The sequence below is a fragment of the Stylophora pistillata genome, chromosome 9 (genome assembly GCF_964205215.1).
Source record: "Stylophora pistillata chromosome 9, jaStyPist1.2, whole genome shotgun sequence".
NCBI classification, from domain to species: Eukaryota; Metazoa; Cnidaria; class Anthozoa; order Scleractinia; family Pocilloporidae; genus Stylophora; species Stylophora pistillata.
In genome coordinates this window covers 13,706,500-13,730,200 of record NC_142527.1, presented here as the reverse complement: position 1 = coordinate 13,730,200, position 23,701 = coordinate 13,706,500, and the positions used below count along the sequence as shown (strand labels likewise).

At 40.0% G+C, this 23,701-nt stretch overlaps 2 protein-coding genes and 1 pseudogene across 2 annotated transcripts in view; 1 reads left to right on the top strand and 2 right to left on the bottom strand.

Moving 5' to 3' along the window:
* The window catches only part of LOC148723436 (uncharacterized), a 4,286-nt gene extending 592 nt beyond the window's left edge, over positions 1-3,694 (bottom strand). Inside the window, exon 1 of the mRNA XM_088732156.1 lies at positions 1-3,694. This exon is cut by the window's left edge and continues 592 nt beyond it. Within this exon, the coding sequence (XP_088588282.1) occupies positions 277-3,387 (3,111 nt within the window). The 5' untranslated portion in view covers positions 3,388-3,694 and the 3' untranslated portion in view covers positions 1-276.
* Positions 3,695-7,073: 3,379 nt separating this feature from the next.
* LOC148723406 (uncharacterized) overlaps positions 7,074-23,701 on the bottom strand; it is a 303,906-nt pseudogene continuing 287,278 nt past the window's right edge.
* LOC148723435 (uncharacterized) lies at positions 16,031-18,928 on the top strand. Its single transcript, XM_088732910.1, has 2 exons — positions 16,031-16,184; positions 16,311-18,928. The coding sequence occupies exon 2, from the start codon at positions 16,718-16,720 to the stop codon at positions 18,911-18,913; it is 2,196 nt and encodes a 731-aa protein (XP_088589036.1). The 5' UTR covers positions 16,031-16,184; positions 16,311-16,717; the 3' UTR covers positions 18,914-18,928.

Genomic DNA, 23,701 nt, shown 5'->3' with positions numbered 1-23,701 from the left:
CCAACCTCGAGTCCAAGCAACGTTCAACAAGACAACATATACATTACGCAAGATGAAAACGCAACGTGCCAATGTGGTTTGAATCACTCGTGTCATGAGACTGAGCACATCCATGGGGCACTCCCCGGGGATTGGCTACCCCAGCTCGCGTTCTATCCCTGACGAATGCCTCAGACTCGGACAACAAGATGAAACAGTGACCACAAGGACTTTTTTTTTTGTTTTTGTTTTTGTTTTTGTTTTTTTGTCTTTGAAGATCGCAAAGGGGCCGGCATTTCAGCGACGCTTCCTGTAGATGTTTTTTACCTTATTTCGGATGCGTTGGAAGGAGTTCTCCTCCAAGATCCTCCGAAGAGTATCTGAGGAGCTCATGATCGCACGAAGCTCGAGGTTAGTGGGTTGCTTTTCATAAGCTGACAGCGGTGCCTCAAGAGCTTGGGAGTCCTCCAACGACCACTCCACTCGGCCGGAATCACCGGAAGGTACTGCACTGGAAGTCGAAGGAGGGTGGGACTGCACATACTTTTCAGTGCGGACCGAGGCGGGCTCTTCTTCGAGGGTGGCGAGTTCTACTGTGGGCTGCGCCTTGATAATATATCGGACCCTGTCCACCACCTTCTTCACCTTATCTTCCGAGTCAGCAACGTCCCGTAGAACGTCGTTGGCCTTCATAGCGGCGATGACTTTTTCTTTGGCAGGAGGAAAACCTTTTTTAATCTCCTCGCTGAAACACCTTTCAACTGCGCCCTTTTCTTCTGAGGTCAACGACCTGCAGGGAGAAGCGACTGATGCTACAGAATGTAGTCTCCTCCTGGTAGCGTAGGGGGTTGTGGCGATTTTAGGCCGGATCTCGCGAGTAGGGGTGACGGCGGTGTTGGCTGCGATCTGCTGGGAGGCTTGTGCCGCCTGCTCAGTGAGATCTTCTCGCAAATACCAGGTAGTTGTGGTTTTTTCTGAGTGGCACATAAGCCTCCTCAGCAGATCTTCGTCTATTTTTTCCCCTGCCCTCTTCTTGGACTTCATGGTGGTGACGATCCATTTACGAAAGTCGGTGGCCATGATGGGCTTATCGGCCCTTATCCCTGACTTAACAATAAACGCAGAGATCCTCCTGCCTATTGTGCCCCTAGCATAGGGAGCCCCGTCAGACTTGACGAAGATTGGTGACGATGGACTGCAATCTGTTGTCACCAACGGTCTTAACTTCTTTATGAACACCCCCATGAGATAAAACAGGTAGGGATCCATTGGGATGGGCGCTGGTCCATCTACCTCTCTTTTATGAGATGCGACTAGCATCACGCGCCTGGTCTTATTCTCATCCCACAGCGACGAGTTAAACATTGCAAGTGTGGCACTCTCCAGGGCACCAGGGCGTGTACCCACAGTTCTAGTGAGCATGACAAGAAGAAAGTCACGTGCAGCGGAGTACTGCTGGATAGAGAGTTGCTCAGCAGACGTCGCGCTGTCTGCCGCGATGAGGGCCACCCTGCCGTCATTGGCTGGACCCAAGACCATGATTTCCTCCACCTCCGGCGTGGTCAATAGGTGGTCTGCTTCTCTGAGGTACTTGGCGAATCTACTTGCCGATGTTTCTTTTGCGATGTAGCGGCGCCAGCCCTTCAGGTTGCTACAGAGGTCACTTAATACATTCTTCGTCTCCTCGGAGATTACTGGCAAGTTCTCCCGTTTGCCCTTCTTCGTTACAAACTCCAGAAACTTCTGAAGGGAATTCAGGTAACTCTTGAGGGTTCCAGCAGCCCTGACTGATAGGTTGGGTTTGACCCAATCCAGCCAAACACGGCTGCCTTCCTCCTCATCGAGCACCTGAATGTCCACTCCAGAAGGGTCCACCTCATTCAACAGCGTCTTAACTTGGCATGCATGCTGGAGCCGATTCCGGTCTTTATGGAAACCAGCAGCAGGGGTGTTGAGGTATTTGTAGAAACCAACAAGCCAGGCGTGACGAGGGGTTGATGGTGCAGGCTCGAGAAAATACGCCTCCTCGTTGGCATATTCTGTCTCCGGCAGCTCATCCTCGGAGTCCTCGCTGCATGTCGGGTCAGGGGCAGTTGTACATGGCTCCATCTGCTCAGGCTGTGGAGGTGTTGGAGGAACGATATCCTCTGACAAAGTAATGGATGTTTTAGAGGCCTTAGCTGGCAGTTTATCCTCGGAATCATCACTGCTTATTGTATGGTGCGGAGGAACTGTCAACGGACGCTTTTTCGCTGACTTGGACCATTTGACTAAGACTACTGGAGGTCGCGGCGGTGTTAATGAAGCCAGCTCTTCCTGTTCACCCCTGTAGGGCCTGGCCTCCTTTAGGGCTACCTTATACCTCTCACTACCAGGGGTCAGCTTATGTACTGCCTTGAGATGCTGGGGGAGGTAGGATCCCAGAAACCCACAGAATGGCTCTGGGCACCAGCGTTTTCTGCGGCCTTTCAACAATCTTCCTTTCGTATTCTTTCGGGGAGGCCCCCTCAACGGTGTTTTCGACAGACCCATGTTAAAAAGCCTATCGACGTGTTCGTCGAAAATCTCTTTTTTGTTAAGATGGACGTCCATGAGATGACGTTTCAGATTTGGGCCCGTGTAGCCCTTACACGAAGGCACCTTGCATGTTCTATCGACTTTCTTAGACCTTTGCTTTCCCCTAACCACCATCTCGGTTTTTTTTGTTTGAAAGACTTCTCCCTGGGGCTCCCTACATACAGCACTCTCCTCTTCAAGGCTCTTTCTTTCAGCCCTAACACCCTTAACCCCAGCGCCACCCTTGTCAGCACTCTCCTTGCCAAGGCTCTTTCTTTCAGCAACACCCTTAACCCCAGCGCCACCCTTCCCATCACTAGACTCGTCCTCCGAACTGTCACTAGCGCTACTTCCGGGCCTCCACTCTTCATTGCTAGTGTCTTCTTCCTCGCTGGGCACTCTCTTTACATTGCTCTCCCCCCTCTTTTGAACTTTCTCCTGGTGTCTCTGCTTGGCCTCTCTCAGCATCTCTACGGTGTCAATGATATCTTGGAGGATTTCCGCTGAGCCAGCTGAAACTTCGCTTCCCTCTAGATTTCTGTTTGCGAGAAAGGACTTATCGAGCAGACACTCGTAAACATAAAGCATGTAAGAAAGCGCCTTCAAGGTACATTTTTCCATATGTTGTAGTTGGAGGTGCTGGATGGACGCACAAAAATAAATCATTTGGACTAGGTCGCTCTCCACGTCTTCCATGCTGGTTATTGGATTGAATACTTGCGGTCCTACGAAATCGCAGCCCTCATGCAGACGGAGGCGTCTTAAAGCCACTGGGTCGCCCACTGCGGCTTCTCCCAGGAGGCTCACTATACTGTTTAGCTCAACATCGAGCGGTGTCGGCCGAGTATCCATTTGTGTCTGGACATTGAATAATGGCACCTTCACTTCAATATGAATCTAGGTGTCTGTAGCTCTAAGGACATTGTCCTTGAACTACCTATGCGCATGCAGAAGCATAACATAACGCCTAAACATGAATATAAGGACCTCCAAATCTACTGAGGAGGTCCTTAAACAATATAACAGCATAAACAGGCATGGAATATTATCACAACATGAATAAAAAGGTCCTCAAGCTGCACTAAGGAGGTCCTTGAACAACAACGTTCAGACTAGAATGCGTTACTTTAACTGCCAGTAACTCGTTTCAAATGAAAGTTCAAGCCGAAAAAATGTCATTGTGAAAGAGATATATTTATGCAAATTCGATGTACTTACAGTTATTATAGTTAAGTGAATTAGAAAGTTAGACAAAAAGACCTTGGCTAACTCTACCATCCCTGTAAATTTGAAAGTGTGAAGTGAAATTTTCAATGAGCTATAGGCAGTTAAAGTTTGGCCTCGTCTTGGCGTTAAAACCCAGAAAAGCCTGGGTTGGAGCAATCTACGTCCACCATTTTGTAAGAAACTTTAGACACTCATAACTTCGCGATTTTTTGCTCAATTGGATCCAAACTTAATTGGCTAGTAGACTATGTTAAGGCCTATCTATAGATATAAGTTACGGCGCAAGTGGGGGCAGATTCGCTAAGTTATGAATGTGTAAAGTTTCAATACAAATGACGTCATAAGCTATTAAATGAGGAACAAATTTGTTCAAAACCAACATCAAATTGTTCCATACAACATGAACAAGGATAATATAACATCATAACATCAAAAAAGGACCTCAAGCTCTAATGAGGAGGTCCAACAACATCATTTATCCTAACAATTGCTCAAAACTGCACCCTTAAACTTTGAGCAAAGCCTGCGCAGAAGCAACCGCTTTTATAAGAAGAAAAATGTTTAAGAAAGGTGCTCTAGCCCCTTATTAACTTCTTCCTATAGTTCGATTGCCTCTACTCAGTGTTTCAAGGGTGCCCAACAGCAAAAATAACAGAGATCAAAGTGTGTGTACTTACAGTTACTGAAGCTCGACTGTAATGGCGTTAGCTAGGTGCGCAATGCATGATTGAACATTTGTTCAAAAACTGCTCAGACTTAAACATGGACTAGAATAGTGACGTTGTAATGAAATAACTTGAAACTTACAGAGATAAGAGAGTAGTCATTGTTCTCTCGTCCAGTATAATTAATTGGTCAGATATAGTTGATTGACAGCTGCCAATTTGAGTTAACTGAAATCACTTATATTGGAGTTTTTATGTAGAAATTCCCAAAAAAAAACCGGACGGAAAGTTGGAAGTAGGAAAGATCTAGCACTTAGGGAAAAAATACCAAAAAATGAGGGGGTTTAAAATTTTTTACAATTTTTTCTGTGCCAAACCCCAGTCTTCTTTAGCAAAAAAGTAAAAACGAGAGGTACACTCAAATAAACCGCCATAACTTTTTAGTTGTAATGTATTAGTCAACCAAATTTAATACACATCTAGACTAGTCATTACAACATTACGTGTAGAAATATGGTTATATATCGTTAAGAATCGAGAGAGATAGGACGTGCGAAAAAAGTGAAAAAATTTCAAAAAATTAATTGCTTATTTTCTTCAATAACGGTAAAGTATATCTTATTCGGACTACTTTCGCGTGAGTTTAAGGAAAATATTAAAAAAACTGAATTTCTTATGAATTTTTTATTGAAAAATAAAATCCAAGATGGCGGACATAAAAAAGGTGCACTCTTTTGAACATCTATAACCCCTAAACCCTTGTTGTTTTGTGCGCAAAATCTGGCAGGCTTATAAATGAGCAATTGACACTTTGCAAGGAAGCGAAATTATTATATGATATGGGCAAAAAACAGGGTTACAATGGTATGAACTCGGAGTAGCAAAAGACGGTCACTTACTACCTGCTGCTACGAATATGACAATAACTTTCTAACAAGTAATACCTCGGTCATGATACTTTACTAAGGTATAGTAAAGAGACTAATGTGTTGTTGGTGTAAATATGAAGTGATGTTATCAATTTTGAACAGAGTTATGAGTTGCGAAAGTAAGATGTAAGATGTTTAGTAGACGAGCGCAAATGAACCATCAGGTAATTACACGTTTGTGACGTAAACTTTTAACAAGCAGCAACATAAAATATATCGCTACAAAGCTCTTGACTAGAGAAAGAATATGGTATAATAAAAATACCCTAACCCTTATGCGTACAGGCGCTGGAGGCCAAGACGTTCAGATAGCGAGCGCAAATGAACCACCAAAAATGTGGGTTAGGGTTAACAGCTCTAAAATAAAAACCATTTGCTAAAATAATACAAAAATTCGTATACATAATGCTCTATAGCGTATAAATAAGCTGTGCGAATTTCAGCTCTGTAGACCCAATATTAAAGATTTTAGAAAGATTTGTTGTGGTGGTAGGGTTACTCAAAATCTCAAGGTCGAGTTATACTAACCCTACCGCGAATTTTCACTAAAAGTCAATCCCGAGGTCCAAACTTAGGGTTGATTTTTAAGGTTTCAAATTAGAGGGAATGAAAAGGGACAGGTATCGCATGAGAGGGAATTGTTGAAATGTCCCGCATACCAAATTTGGAAGTATGAAATTTATTTTTTCTTCCTTTCCCTTCAATGGTTCATTTGCGCTCGTTAACCTTAACCCTAACCTGTTTATCTTCTGAACTTGAACGCAGAATTAGATGAAACTTTGCACAAGAAATATCTACGACTAGACCTTTAAGTAGACGGTAGCACAAGGTCACACAATAAATTCTAATTTTTTTATGAATTTTTTAAAGTCAAAGGGTCAGGACGAGCGCAAATGAATCACGCGTGTTGTACCCAGACACTTTTGAAATAGGATTGGTGATGTGAATTTTCAAGGGAATCACAAGGGAATAGTATGGAAGTGAGGGGAATGTGCAAGACTTGTACATGCAACATTTTCAAATGTTAAAAATGATTTTTAGTGTGTTTACCTTCAAATGTTCATTTGCGCTCGTTAACCAAATTAGGAACGTTATAACTTTATCAATTTTAAATGGAAATGTATGAAACTTTGCAGAACACAGAACTAATACGAAACCTTATAGTACACCAAAGTGTAAGTTCATACAATAAATTGTAATTTTTTTATGAATTTTTTAGAGTCCGAGGGTTAGGACGTGCGCAAATGAACTACGCATGAAGATCTTCGGTGAATTTGTAAAAGGGATTTCCGACTCGAACTTATGAGGGAATCTTGAGGGACAGGTACGGCAAGAAGGGGAATTGAAATGACTACTGCACAAGGCATTCGCAACTGTTAGAAACAATTTTTAGGGTCGTTCCGTTCAATTGTTCATTTGCGCTCGTAATCAAAAATGAAAAGTGTGTCAATGCAGCAACTTTGAAAGACATCAATTGACACTTCGCAGCATCAATGTGCAACATCTATACTTTACGTTGGCAAAAGCACTAGTTTAAACATGTAATTGGAAATGTTGTACGAAGTGTTAAGTTGAGGGGGGTTAGTACGAGCGGAAATGAACCACACGTGAACCTAATTAGGGCTGTCGTGAGTGGTTCATTTGCTCTCGTTAGTGGTTCATCTGCTCTCGTCAGGTGGTTCCTCTGCTCTCGTCAGGGTAGGGTTAACTTTGCACTCAAGATATTTGTGTTAGGCCCATCATTGTTAAGCGTTAGGCCACATAGACTAGGAAAACTCCTATGGAAAATGCGTGCACTGTAAGTAGCTCTAGTGGTTCAATACAAACCCATAGGAAACTATGGTGTATTCTGTGTTCTTGTGATTATTTGATTGGCGAATGCATCTTTGGACTTCTCTTTCTTGAACCCAACAAGAATAATTGTCTAAGCCACCAAAATGGAGTAGGTTATGAAGTGTTGTATGGCAGCTAGTTGGGCCATAATGTTTCTCTAACAGCACAGCATACCGAATTACCATCTTGTGAAATGTATCAGCATCACTTTCTGACCACTTATCCCTAGCATGGTTTTGAAGATATTCAACTATACGGCAAAGACATAGCCACTCCTGTGCTTGGGTTTGTGATAGATGATTGAGGAGTGCAACTTCAGAGGCAGGAAAAGCAAATTTTTTGTACTCTTCAGCTGAAAGAAACAACAAGGTGAATCAACCAAAAGCTCAAAAGAGCCAGCAAAGTACAACCAATGATTATTCATATTGTGGATGAAAAATTGAAAAGGTTTTTATGTTACATGTTTATGATTGGATGTCCTAAACATGGATAGATAAAATTATTGGAGAAACTGGGCTCTGGAAATGTTGACACCATGGTGGTTTTTATGTAAGCACAGGCAGTAAAAGTAACAACTAAATTCAACCAGCTGATCAATAGTATGATATTTTCCAAAAAGCAATGACATGATAACATGAGTGACATTACAACTGATATGGAAGTGATGTTATGTAAAAACAAGACCACCATACTAAAAGGTCAATAAAAGGTCACCTTTCCAGTAGCCACATCTGCTACTAATACATTGTGGTGTTCTAGGTGCTCTAAGTTCTGAAGAAAAATAAATAACAATTAGAGATAATCAAATTACGGTGCCTCTGTGTATGAACAATAAACTTTGAAAAATGTGGTATGGATCTACACTCACACCTGTAACACAAGTTAATTATAAACCACTATTATCATATAAAATAGGAACTATGCAGAGTATGATTACCATGAGTCCACGGTACTTTTCTTAGCTGTGAGTCCACTTCTTTCCAGTCAATTGAATCTTCTTCACTAGCTTTCAGAAAGGCAATATGGTTTTTAACAGCATTAAGAGAAGTCCCATGAAACTGATCATACACCAAGTGGCGGTTATATTCAAACCTATACAATGCATGGAATCTGTGGAGAATGGAGAGTCCTGTGTATCCAGTTTCTCTAGCTCGCTTTTGCTTTATTGAGATTCTTTACTCCTCTTCTATTTCACAAAGTTCATCAAAAGAGCCAAGAACACTCTTACTACTTGCAGGGAATCTTGCATGCTGCTGGAATCCAGCATAATAATAGTGGTTTGTTTCAGGAATGTAGACACCTAGTAAATGAGTTAGAGGAGGCATGTTCAAATAATCTCAAGGTTGGGAGAGGTGTCACATTATTACATTGTAGAGGTTTACACAATAAAATATAAAATGTGCATTTCTCAATAGTAAAAGATTGTTTTAATTGCTTTTTGAAAAGTAAACTACTGAAAGTTGAATCAACAATTTCCTACCACAATATATTAAATGTAATGCTAAGCATGCCTGTTTGGACAAAACATAGAACATACTTGTGGTTTTGCAGCGATGGCATCCAGATTTTCCACACTTGATAAATTTTCCCACTTCACATTGGCCACTATGATCACCTGTCCAATACAATACGAGATGTCTTACGACTGCATCTCCCGCTGCATAGTCACAAACTGGAACAGGAAAGTTCACTTAAATTCCTATGATAAGGGTGAGAAAGAACCACTTTTTCAATATTGCTTACCAGAGCAGCTACTACAGGAGAAAGGAAAAAAAGAATGTTGAAAAAAAGAAAATTACTCCACACACCCTAAACTAGTAAAATAGTAGGCCCTGCCCTGACCCTTGGAGGAATGGGACAAAAGAGGTAAAAGAAAGAAATAAAAAATGTGCTAAATGCGTTAGAAATACACTTTTTTGTTATGAATTTTGATATTTCAAAACTGGCCAATAAATGGGGAAGATATCAATTATTTTTAAACAGAACTATGATGAAGAATATTAAACCTTCAAGATCTCCATTGAGAGTTCCCCTTTGTGGGCATGCATCAACAACACTACATACTACAAAGCAACAGGTAGGTTGACATCAATGCCAATATAGTTATACACACTGATCAGCATAAAAAAAGTAATACACCAAAATGGCTGCAGCACGAATGGTCGTATTTACAAGCAAAGCACTAATACAGGACAACATAAAATGACAATTACCATGAATAAAGCCTTCAATCTCACGTATGAGAGGGTCAAGGAAAGGATCTAAAGATATAGATCTTTTGCATGGAAGTAAGAATGAGGGAACAAAGCCCACCACATATACTTCGTCAGTAGGACATCGTTCACCTTTACACATAGTTGCAATGGAAACCTCTATTGCACCTGTTTTGAAGGGATGAGACACATTCATAAATAACTGAGAGACGCGTTAAAACTATGGTAGGTGGTTTTGCATTTTTTTGTTACATTTTGTTGAAAATTCCCTTTTTTACATGCAGGCTTGTTTTAAGGCAGAAAACATTTTCAACGAAGTTTTCAATGTACACAATAATCCACAGAAAAGAACTGGTGCATGTTTTATTGTGAAAAATTGAAGTTTCTGGATAAATTAGTTATTGCCTCAACATTAGCCCTAAAGTTTATAAAACAACCTACCACATCCTCTGACTGAAGTGGAAAATGGCTGCCACCCATCCCAATGAGCTGAAAAAGAAAATCAATCTTAAAGGTTCCGATGTTGCTAACTTTCCTTTCCAATGTTGGTAAACAATAAACCATCATTGGTATTTTCCATTTGTACCAATATTGGTAAATGATTTTAAAGTTCCAATGTTGGTACTGATATCACATTTCCAGTGTTGGAACACGTCTTAAAGATACCAATAAAAAACCAGTAAAGTTCCAACAAAACCCCAACGTTCCACCAATGTTGGTATCTCCAATTTTTTCCTGTGCACACAAATGCCTAGTGGCATTCCAAACCACATCTACAGTCTTCCAGAAGAATACGATCTTGAAGATTGTGGTGAGTGTGTATGTAACAATGGAACACTGCAAAACCCATTTTGAGAGCAAACATCTTTTCAAATCCATACAAGACTTGCCCTATAACACCATGGCGTCATATCAAAACATTCTATTGTCCTCATGCTAAGAATTACAGTATGGTTGCCAGTCAGGGGGACAGAACATCAGCAAGACAGAAACTTTGTAAAACAGTCGTTTGGTAAACAAATAAAAAGACAAACAACAATAAGAGAGACACGAGGTAGACATTGATGTGTGAAAACTAAACAATTTGATGATCAACTTTCGAAAAGAGACGATTAAGTTCAATTTTCCCATTGTTTTAGACAATTCTGTTCCCCCTGTAAACAAGCTAAATTTGATCTTTAACTTGTGTTCAAGGCTTTCCAATAACAGAGTTGCAATTGAAAGAAGCAGCCATCAAATCAGGGGTCTTGCAAATGCCAGATGATTTTTTAAAGCCAGACTTTCGTAATGTGTGAAAGGATGATTCCTGACTACAAAATGATAAAACCACATAAATGCAGAGATGCTTATATCTATATGAAACATCATTTTAATAACTCATCCAATTCATCAAACAATCAATAAACTATTCTAATTTTAGTACACATACAGCTATTTTGAGAAAATTATGGCCGCTACACTGATATATCGTTCTATCTGGTGCATCATGGGTAACTTAAGAATTTTTTTTTGTCTTCAAATCGGAAAGTATATGTCAAAACAATCTAAACCTTTAGTAAACCTGATTATTTAGGTCAATAGTTGCATTTTGCACCAAAAATGGTAACTCACACTTAATTGTGAAATTTCATTAGCCCCAAACATTGATTTATTTTTATTTTAGTGGCCATAATATTTCAGCAAATAGCTGTATTCACTACTTGATGAACATCAGTATATGTAATGGAATTAATTCCAAATTTTTCATTGTAAAATATGTTCCATCAAAAACTATATCCAGCAACTAGATATAGACATGAGAAATGTAAACAGTTCAAATTTAAATATTGCTACTAAATTCCATACTTTTGGAAAAAATCAATATACATAATGGAATGAAATCCAACCTTTCCATATGGTATGTTCACTTGTAAAATATATTCTATCATGGAACTCAACGTATGATACAAAACAAACATGTCAATACAGGTAATAGAAATACAATCTGTTACAATGGAAATATTGCAACTGCAATCTAAAACATATTACTTCGATTTTTCTTTCAATTTAAGAATGTTACAAAACTTATTACAACTATGATTTGAAAAAAAAGTTATCAATAGCGGCTATTGAAAGATTTCCAGTACAAAACTGTACTTTACCATGTTCATCCATAATCTGCCTTGAGGCAATTTCAGGGTCATAAAACGTATGACCAGAGCCTTGTATATCTAACAACATCAGCTTTCCCTTTGATTTCTTGTGGTTAGCTCAATTGGTTAGAGTGCTAGTTTGTGTTGTATGGGAGGTCAACGGATTGAGCCCTGGCTAGACCAATACTCATGGTTTTTAAATAAGTGAGGAGAATCTGCTGCCTTTCTATAATCAAGAAATGGATAGATATTCTAGTCTTCTCGGATAAGGATGAATAAACCGTAGGCCCCATCTCCTGCAGGGTTAGGGGTAGGAGATATTAAATTCCCATGCACGAGACTACTGTGTGGTGGATGTCGTCCCCTGGATGGGATGGGTGGGTGTTGGCCCTGAAAAGCCCCTATGGGGAGTGGTCAATTAACCTATATATGTATGTATTTCTCATAACCTTCTGCCTTGTTGCTTATTTCGCTATCTTTTCCACATAATTGATCATTGTTGCTAATGTATTTGACAAAGTCCCCCTCAGTATACTCTTCCACTGTGAGAAACTCATCAATGTCTGTCTTACCCATGAATATTTTTCTGTACTCCAATACCTGCCCATATTCTCCATCAACGTGCTCTTGTATCACCCTTTCTCTCAATTGTCTTGCAAAGTTAAAAGCAAGGGTGTGTCCCTGTACAACCTTCCTAGTATGCTCTTCAGGAGTTTGTTCTGTGTCCTGAATATCTTGCAATGCCATATTAAGGTAGCATTTGACAACCCATGTTGTGCTTGTGTAGCCTTAATTTTACTGTGAAGACATTTCTGATACCTCCAGAAGCAAAAGGTTGAGCATCTATAAGAAATTCTGCATCACATGGAACTTCTCCCCTAATTGGTGTCCCCAAATTAGTAGGGGATTTGTTCCCTGGCTAGACGGTTTTTGACACTTTAATAAAGTTTCTACTACTACTACTACTGTGGTCCATTCCATATGTTTTTTCAGATCTGATTTTTGCTATTGCATAAATAGCGGTCTCTACTGCGAGGATCGTGCATCGTACATATCTACAACCGCAGTTCAAAATATATGAACTTCATATATTCACTGTATCTAATTAGAGTTATGAGATTATTACAAGTAATTATTACTACCATATTAATTGCGATAGTAATTAACATGGTAGTAATCCAGTGAGTAGTCCAGTGCTCAGTGCACTGGACTCTTGGTGAAATGGCCCAGGTTTCATGGAATTGGAAACACCACTCTTGAAGATTTATTCATGAATGAACCAGCTGTCATGGATTATACAGATCAGATTGACTCTCAGGACTGTGATTTTGCAAGTTTTAAGGATGTTTGAGTGAAGTACAGCTCCAATTTCTTGATAGCACATTTGAATATCAACAGCTATCAGAATAAATTTGAAGAGATGAGGGAAATTATACAAAAGGTAAGAATTCAAGTGATGTTCATTGGTGAAACCAAAATTGACTCTTCCTATCCCGATGCACAATTTGCTATACCAGGGTACCCTTGCTTTACCGAAGTGACAGGATAAAAGGAGGAGGTGGTCTCTTGGCTTATGCGTCATCTAACGTGATCTGCAAACGGTTAAAAGGTCCTGGCAGTTACAAAACTATTGAATCATTGGTTTTGGACGTTGAGCTCAAAGGGAGACGTGTAATTGTGGCTGACTTGTATCGCCCTCCCAAACCTCTTGTCAGCAAGTATCAACTGCAACTGGAGGAGGAGATTAATCACTTTTGTAACTGGGCTTAAATGCAGGGACATGCACTTGTGTTATTGGGGGATTTATATGTTGATAGACTCCACCCTGATAAGCCTGAAGGCAAGTTGTTAATCGATACAGAGGAGACCCATGGACTTGAGTGTGTAATTACGGAGCCAACTAGGATTCAAACTAGGGCTGGTAAGACTACCAAGACCCTCATTGACGTTATCTTGACTAATAAAGCTCATTTGTTTCTCCAGAGTGGGATTTACGAACCGGGTCTTAGTAACCACCCACTAGTGTATGGCTTCATGCAAGACACAGCAGCTAAAGTCAAGCCTAGAATTATCAAATTCCGTTCAGTTAAGAACTTTGATAAGGAGAAATTTCAAGAACACCTTAATTCAGCACCTTGGCTTGTTGGGGAAGTTTTCGATAGTGTGGAGGATCGGGTTGGTTTTGTAAGTATACTAATGACGGAGATTGTCAATGACCATATGCCATTTCAACAAATGCGTGTCAGAGATCCGGATGTACCATATATGAACTCAGAGTGGGAGGAGGCAGTATGGGCAAGATGCAGGGCTGCTAGGCGATATAGGAGGACAAATGCTCCAGAGGACTTGATCAATCTTAAAAAGTTTTGAAATGAGGCGACTAGACTGCATAGGAAAGCATTAAAGAGCTATTGGAAAATGAAAGCCGAGGATCTTAAGAACAAACCACAAGACTTTTATAAAACTTTTATGCCATTCTTGTCATCAAAGTCAAACTGCAGGCAAGTCTCAGACATTAAGCTTAATATTAATGGGCAAGCTAGTAGTAATAAGGTTGACATCTCCGAGGCTTTTGGGGAGTATTTTGCAAAATTGCTGATGGTATTGGCCAATTGGATAGAAATAAGTGCTCTCTGGGTGATTTTGACAATCACAGCAGTTTGATGGCCATAAGGGCGGCTAACCACGATAATAGTCAGTTCTTCTCTTTCCAAAGTGTTAAACCTTGTGAAGTAGAGGACAGGCTTAAAAAGCTGAAGCTAGCCAAGGCTATGGGCTGGGACCTAATCCCCCGAGGGCACTTATATCTGGGGCTAGTGAATTGGCTGTACCACTTGCCAATCTGTTTAACATCTGCATTGAGCAGGGGCATTGGCCAACTGACTGGAAGAAGGGAGAATGGACCCCAGTTCACAAGAAAGACGATCAACTGCAAAAAGAAAACTATCGTCCTGTGACTGTGCAAATTGTTATTAATAAAATCTTTGAGCAACTCCTTTCTTCCCAAATCACTGGTAACTACAATAATCGCCTGTGTGACAATTTGACTGCAGATAGAAAGAGGAACAGTTGCGAGACTGCCTTGTTATACCTGACTGAGAGCTGGAGGCACTCATTGGACAATGGGGAGTGTGTTGGTGTGTTGTCAACAGATATGAGTAAGGCGTTTGATTGTCTGTTCCCGCCACTCATGCTGGCTAAACTAAGAGCATACAGTTTTGATGATGTCAGCCTCAAACTCATGGCATCATATTTTGAAAATCGCCAAGCAAGAGTGAAGCTAGGAAACACAATAAGCGGATGGAGGAAGGTGGTAAGATGGTGCCCCAAGGCTCTTCTCTTGGGCCTTTGATGTGGAATCTTTATCAGAATGATCTGACTTATGTAATGAAGTCGAATATCTCCATGTATGCGGATGATCACCAGTTTTTCGAAGCAGTAAAGATGTCCAGCTAATCCAAACAAGATTACAGGAGAGTGCAGTTGCAGCAACAAGTTGGTATAAAGAAAACTGTTTACAGGGAAACTTTACCAAATATGGTAGCATGCTCATTAGCAAGCAAAAAGATGCCAATATCAATATTGACATAGATGGTAATAGAGTTTCCCACTATCAGAACATTAAATTATTAGGTGTACGCATTGATTCTCAATTGACCTTTAATGTCCACATAAGTGAGATTTGCAAAAAGCTAGTCAGAGAGTGGGAGTAATGATAAGGTTGCACAACTTGATACCAACCACTGCTAAGCTGCAGCTGTATAAGGCTGCAGTCTTGCCCTATTTGACTTACTGCAGTACTGTATGGCACTTTTGTAGGGGAAGTGAAAACTGGAGCATGTCCACGAGAGGGGTCTTAGGGCAGTTTTCCGTAACTATAGGCCGTTGTTAGAATGGCCTAAATTGCCCACCCTAGTGAACCATAGGTTGCAAGATATAGCGACCATCATGTATGAAGTAAAATTTAAGCTAGCACCAAGCTATATACAAGATTTATTTTCAGCAAATCACACAGTGTATAACTTAAGGTGGCTCAATAGGGTTTTTTGGCCGGGCGAAGAATGGGTACGAAAATGGCGCGAGCTTTTAAATGGCATCAAATATGTAAACAAACATGGCGGCTTCACGAGAGTGCACAATTTTTGTCACATAATCGCGAAGTTTACTTGACGAGAGTGAATCGGCATCGATACTTTCCAGTAATGAGCACAATATTGACAGTGAAAGACCAGAAGTTTACACAACGCCTACACAACATCCGTAATGCGTCAGGTCGCTTTCGGAAAGTGGAAGCGATCGAAACCAGAAAAGAAACAAAAATAAAAAGGTTACACGGAGGGTTCAAAACGTGGAATGCCAAAAGGAAGCTCCAGTATGATAACATATTCAAGGAAAACGAAACCCCAGCAAAACGAATGACACGAGCACGTGAGGTCAGTACGTTTTTCTTTCTTCGGAAGTCTTAATTTTTGGTAAGATTTTCCTGTCAAGCTTGTCCTAATTATTGGCCTACCTGTTCTGTTGACTCCAACCCTGATTCCCATCAGCAGAATAAAGCTAAGAGGAAGGCAAACCTGCCACAAGGATCCAGACTGGTGGACTTAGAAACCCTTACAGATGGTCTGAAGGAATGCTTATTTTGTCATTACGGTAAATTCTCACTATTTTTAACTGCACTATAGCATATTTTACACCATTATCATATAAAAGAACATAACAAATATTGTGGAGTCTTTTTTCCCTGTTAGTTTACAATGTATTTTACAATATTTCTAGGCCCTTTGTCTCTTGGCAATGTTATTGAAGAACAGCACAGTGGCTTGGCAAGCACGTTTACTGTTATATGCAGGCAATGCAATGCGGAAAACACCATTAAAACATCAAAAGAGCACAGATCTGGTGCACGCGGTCCATTCACCTTTGATGTGAACACGAGAGCTGCCCTTGGCTGTTTATACACAGGAGTGGGCAACACCCATTTAAACAATTTACTTTCAATCCTCAATGTGCCTGCACTGAACTCATCAACTTTTAAAAATCGGGAAAGGGAAGCTGGAAAGGCAATAGAGCTAGTAGCAAAAAGTAGTTGCCAGCAATTCCTAAACCTTGAACGAGAGAAGGCAATTGAAAATGGTAACGAGCCTGACCAGAACAATTTGGTACCTATTGCCTGTTCTTACGACATGGGGTGGCAGAAACGGGGGCGAGGTTTCAACTCTAAGACCGGACATGCTGCAGTCATGGGCCTTTCAACTGGTAAGGTCCTTGACTACACAACAAAAAATAAAATGTGCCGCTCCTGTGATGAAGCTAAAAAGGCAGGAAAACAACCAAATGACCATGACTGTAGAAAAAATCATTCAGGCTCCTCAAAGTCAATGGAGCCTTTAGCTGCAGTGGAACTTTTCAATAAGGTAACTAAATCAAATGTCAAATTTTCAATTTACACCGGGGATGATGATTCAATGACTGAATCTCTCCTAAAGCAAAAGGTACCCTATGGTGTGGAAAAATGGAGTGATACAGTTCACATAAAAAGATCCCTTACAACACACCTATACAACTTGAGCCAACGAAGTAAGTTCCCCAACAGTTCAGTGTTGTCACAGAAAGTCATCAATTACCTTGTCAAATCCTTTACATACTGTATTGCACAAAATAAGGGGGATGCTACAAACATGAAATCTGCAATTCAAAGCATTGTGCCTCATGCATTTGGTGACCATACTGGTTGTAGAGAAACATGGTGTCGATACAAGAAAGACCCTTCTCATTATTGTCACAGAGATCTTCCCTATGGCAAAGACCTCCAAGGAGATACCCTTCAATCAGCCCTGAAATCTCTCTTTGATGAATATAGCACAGACATTGTTATAAACAAACTTGCACCTGCAGCAAATTCTCAACGTAACGAGTCTCTGAACAGTGTGGTGGGCTCGAAGAACCCCAAAATTCGCTTTTACGGGGGAAGTGAAAGCAATGATTATCGAGTGTCCTGCAGTGTCTCTCAAGTAAATTTAGGTTACAGGTACATTCCTCAAACTTTAGCGTCACTTAACATAGAGCCAGGTCTTTTCTGTGTAGACCATAATACGAAAATGGACATGAAAAGTTCGAAGGACAAACAAAGGAAATCAACAGTTGCATTCAAGCGACGTCGATCACAATTACACAAACACCAGATTTCAGAAACCTCGAAAAACAAGGGCAAAGAAGGTACCATGTATGAAAGTGGCATTGGCCTGAACCTAAACTCTTCTGCGACAACATTGGAGTTGAACAATTCTGAACTTTCAATCACTGATCTTTATGATATAACCGCTGCTGTCACAAAACAACAACAAGAACAGTACGAAAATGCAGTTCCGAAATACACTTCGAGACCCACAGCTCAAAAGGAAAAATTTGATGACAGTAAATTTTATCACTTTGTTTTATTTGACATCGAGACAAATTCAACGGGAAAATCAGCAGAAGTATGTCAGCTCGCTGCCGTGGATGGGTCAGGTAAACAATTCTCATGCTATATTCTACCAACCAGAGACATAGATTCTCACGCATCAAAGGTCAACAAACTTACAGTTAAAACTGTCAATGGAATCCGCCGACTTTTCAAAGATAATCGACTAGTAGAAGCCTTTGAGTTATCGCAAGTACTTAGGCAGTTCTTAACTTTTTTGAGGGCCAGCATAAATTCAGCTTCAACACGATCCACAAAGCCTGTTTGCACAATCTTGGCTGGACACAACGCCGCCACATTTGATATTCCAATACTTCTTCGAAACGGTGGCGAAAATTTTATCGCAGAGCTCAGTTCCATCAGTTCCATCCGGTTTGCAGACACTCTGACACTGATGAAATCACTCATCAAAAGCAAGCACTCTTCCATCCAAAACGCAGAAGGTAAATTTCCCAAGCCTGGGCAGAGTTCTGTTTACGAACATTTATTTCAAACCACCTTTGATGCCCACGACGCCCTAGAGGACGTGATCGCTCTTCAAAGAATCTTGCTTTCGCCTAGGTTGGCTTTGTCTGATGAAATGCTGGTGAACAGAAGTTCTGTAATCTCTGTCAAGGACGCCGCCGAAGACCTGAAATATCTTGACAACCGTCATCAGAGACTCTTGTCTTTTCGAGGAAAGCTGTACAACCCAGGTCATGCGGATAGCCCAATAAAGCAAAGCATTGCCGGCAGTGGCTTAAGATATGAGGATTTAAATAGTTTGTACCAACGATTTGGACGGAAAGGTCTTTTGTGTATTTTGACGAGACCGCCATTGTCCAGTCGCTCATCGCTTCCAAGGGTCACGAACACGACGAGAATAGTCTCCGCAATTTTGAAACACTTCGAAGAGATTTCCAAGGATTCTGCGGCATAGTAAATTAAGGTATGTTCTCAACTGACTTTCAGGTCAAAAGCAGTTTGTACAAAAACGTCAAAGATAACGACCGCCCGTGTTTACACATTCGTTCTTGACAAAACCGCGTGGTTCGAAAGTTCGCGCATGCTCAAATAGCGATCTTGGCGAGTTCCTATTCTGATCACGTGATTGTCATTGAGGTGAGAAAATAGAAAGTTCCCCCTCAGATTTCTCGTATTTCCTTTGGTGAAATTCCTTAAAATTTGGCAGAGATGTTATACCCTTTTAGCTTTTCTTGCTGTGAATTTATCAGAAAAATTTGTAAGACAAGTTTTTCGCTCAGCCAAAAAACAACAAAAATGTTAAAAGCGAAAAAACTACCTTGACAACCCCTATTTTTTTTGATTTTAAAAGTTTCGTCTTGTCAGACTCTACCCGGTCAGACAATAATAGAAAATTTTATCGAAGGAAATTGAAGAAAATTCAAATCAAAGTCAAACAGACGTCAAAAAATGGCGATATTTGAGTAGTTTTAATTTGGGACTAAAAGCCTTGACTTCAGAGGTGACTGTTGTACAGCAAATTTAGGCCCTTGTTTTTTATGTTTCAGTAGCTTTGATTTGAAAAATAGCAAAAACAACGAGAAAAATTAACTTTCGATTGATGTCACTGGCGCGCGCTTCGTGATCTTGCATAACCCTATTGAGCCACCTTAAGAGTTAAAGAATTTACTATTCCAAGATTTAACTCTATTAATTACGGCAGACATTCCCTTAGGTATTTAGGACCTGTGCTATGGGCTAAGCTACCTTCCTGTATTAGGACGTTGAATTCACTAGCAGGTTTTAAGAGGGGAGTTAGAGGAATGGATTTGAAAATGTTAGTGGATGATGGTGGCTGTGTGGGCTGCTTGGTTTGCAGTGCATGATTCTTAGTTATATCTTAATTAGGCTCAGACTATTCCTCCCCCCCCCCCCACGTCTTTGCAGTGCATGATTCTTAGTTATATCTTCGTTAGGCTCAGACTTCAGACTACTCCTCCCCCCCCACGTCTTAAGGTCCCCTAGCCTAATTCTGCCGACCACAAATTTTATGCTATCTATTCGTATATTTTATGCTATTTAATCGTATATTAATACTTAGTCATTTATTATTTTATCTAAATTATCTTGTTGTGTCCTTACTTAGTGGTTTTATTACTGCTATTTTATAATTGACATATGAATAAAGTTCATCATCTTCATCACCCTCTTCAAGATAGCTTTTCTTGGTGCAGCCGGGAACACAGCAGTGCGTAGGCATTGTTTCGACGAAAAAATTTGCCCTGAAACAATCACCATTTTGCAATCAATCGAAATCTTGAGTTGTTCACATTGTGATTCAGTTTTTCAGCATGGATTTTTTCAAATTCAAAGCGTTATGAAGGATGTACTAATGAAACTTCCAACCTTTGACAAGTTGATTGCGCTACACGTGAAAGATATTTGTTTTGATCAGGCCTTTGATGCCTCGTTTCGATGCACTCGTTACCAGTTTTCAAACTCCGGTTGCACTGTGCCACCATTTTGAAAGCCATTGATACTGCATTTTCCTTTTGCTGTACTGCTATTTGTCATAGTCAAGTTTGTTCTGATGGATTTATATTTCTCCTTACTAAGTAATCCCCCACTATATAATACCTTACTACTTCTCTTTAGGTTATCTTTGCTTTCTTCAAACTAAATTATCTCCTTCATAACTACAACAGGTAACACCTTTTTGGCCTTAGCAGAATGTGAAATATAGCTAGCTAACCTACCGTATTTACTCGTGTATAAGCCGCACTCGTGTGTAAGCCGCACCCCCAAATTTCAAGCATGATTTTGAGAAAAAAATAAAAACGTAAAAGTCAAAATTTATGCAAGAAACACAAGCATTTTATGGTTCGAGGAATACGGCTTGGTTGGTAACTTAGCAACATAACACAGATGCACTTTTCGTTGATTGGCTGACAAACCGATACAAAAGCCTGGGCCTGGGCCGAGTCACGTAGGTTGATCGCAAAAAACATGGAGTCGTTTGGTTTCTCATCTGCTGTGCGTGGATATCACATTTATAAAGATTTATGGAAGCCATTGATCGGTGAAAAACTTGTTGCTAAACAAGAGTTGGATAACCCCATGGACAAACACGCCGTGCAAGTCATGAAAGGCAACGAAATGGTCGGCCATTTGCCTCACGAGTTCTCCCGAATAGCGTGGTATTTTCTCGCACGTCATGGAGAGATCAGTGTTGAAGTGATCGGTCGAAGACGACATTGTAAGCAGCTATGCAGAGGAATGGAGATTCCATGCCAGTTGGAGTTTAGCTGCTCAAACAAAGTGCAGATGAAACGCTTGAAGCAACTGCTGGCGAGCAAGATTCGGGTTTAAACCTGAAGATACAAACGGCTCTTTTAGGAGCCACCACTTTTACCGAAAGCAATGATCAACAACAGGTTTCAAAATGGTGTGTCTTTATTTACTGAAGATTTTTAGCGCTATTTGTGACCCCATACTAGCCAGTGTACTCCCTCTGAAAGCAATGGTCTCGTGTATAAGCCGCACCTGCGATTTTGAGCCCAAAATTTCGGGAAAAAAGTGCAGCTTATACATGAGTAAATACGGTAACTGGTGAACTGGCATTTATCAATGTCGCCCACATGCCATCAGAGGCAGGACTTTGATCAGTATCAGTTGCACCATGCAGTTCACCGCATGCTACTAGAGTCTCTTGCTTTCTTCTACTAGCAGACCTTTTTGCTTGGGGCACTTCAAACTGTTCAGAGTTTTCTTTCTGAAGCCTCGAACTGCTCCTTTGTCTTTTAAGCTTCTTCCTCTTTTTTGCAGTTTGTTCCTTTGAACTCTGCTCACTATCTTCTAGCTTCCTTTTTCTTAGTAAACTATCTAACCTTTCCTCAGTGACTACAATATGGTCTTCTGCCCTCTTTACCTATACACATGTATTTACAAAAAGGCACGAAATTAATCTTTATTTAGTTAAGACAAAACTTTTGGAAGCAGTAGTTTTATGTTGATCCTTTTACAAGGCAGCTTTATGCACGAGCTTACTGTAAGGGAGTCTTTCCTATACATGTAAATGTAACTTCTCAATCAAAACTAAAAGTCCTATGTTATTTTAAGATGACATATCCAAAACACCATCATGGTTCTGATCTCCATTGTTTTAACTTAATGATTTATTAGTAAGTTTGGGCAAGAACAATCAAAAATACCATATATACTAACATCAGCAAACATGAGACATGTCTTGGTGGCCAGCAGGGTTTAAATGGTTTAGATGGCAAAGATCAAAGTTTGAAATCTTCCTAATAATGTAGTTCACGTGATATGTAATCAAAATTCACAATCAAAGGAAAAAGATAACAATCACCTTCTTTTTTACATAGTTTAACCTTCTTTGAATTTCTTGAAATTTTGAATACATTTCTCTCAAGTCCTTGTTGTTTTTTGCATGCTGTTCAATGGGAAAGTAAGCTTTGGATATTGCTTTCTTGCTCCGTTCCTTTCTGGGCATGTAACTTAAGCATCAGCTACAGCTGGTGACAGTTTGTGCTTGTTCTCAAACGAAGTAAAAAATACCAAAAATCGATGGGTAATATGTAATTCTGCAACACTTGACTAGCTCAGTAGACTCTACCCACAAAGAGTACTAGAAAGGCAATAACCCTAAAATCAAAAGAAGACCTCATTTAAGCGAGATGTTTAACAGTAGAAACTAGTAAATTAATGAACAGAATTTCTCACTGTGATTTCATATTTGCTTTTCAAAATCAACTTTGAAGATCTTCTTTTAAATGGTAGCAATGGTTAGGTTTCCTGGCAAACTAGGATTGGGGATTAAGCATCAGGGAAAAACAAATCAAAATAAAATAAGCTGATATATTTGAGATGATGAAATCTTTAAAATAAAAAATTATATATATATTAAGCTTAAGCTTACATTTCAACCTGTTTTTTTTTTCTTTTTCATTTATCAAACATTGATAACTGCATAACATTGACCTTGTTGGCTATTGACTACTAACACGGCTGACGAAAATGTTTGAACGGGTGCAAACAAACGGATACACGGCTGACAAAAAATAATTGCACGGATGCAGTCGAGCGGATGAACTGATATAAAATTTTTGAATGGATGTGGTTGAACAAATGGACGAATGAATAAAAATTTAATAAGTAATTTTGAACCGCTGTGGTCAATCGGCCAGACAACCGAGGATAATTATCATAATACTCTTATTCTGGAACAAGCGACTTTGCAGCTTTGTAAGAACGAACAGCTCGATCATTTTCTAATAAAGGACAACTGATTGATTGGAAAATCCTGATCTGCGTTGTAATTCATAGTTTCAAGAATAATTTCTTTATTGCCTTCGCCGCGGAGAAATGACAGCCGTCTGTGCGCTAGTATCTCCGAACATCTAACCACAAAACAAAAATCAAAGGCTCTGTGAGCCAACTCGTGAATTGAATAAGCCAATGTAATTTGTGTCGTCAATAGAAATGGGTGTTTGATTTCCATACATATAAGGTATGAATCGTTAGACTGGTAAATGAGCATTATGAGGAATATGATAGGCCTCAAAGACAGAAAATATGGCCTGATTAGGATTTGGTGCAAGAGAATCACTGTTCCAGATTTTACTGTAAAGGTTTGTGGAATGAAAGTTGAAAAGGCTGCTGTTTTGTTTATCATAAAACTATTGTTCCAATATTGAGCTCAGTATTTACTTGCAATGCAAGCATAGGGATAGGCATGTAAAAG

Excerpts from the sequence above, each read along its gene's own strand:
- LOC148723435 (XM_088732910.1), top strand. The coding sequence starts at position 16,718 with ATGGGGTGGCAGAAACGGGGGCGAGGTTTCAACTCTAAGACCGGACAT.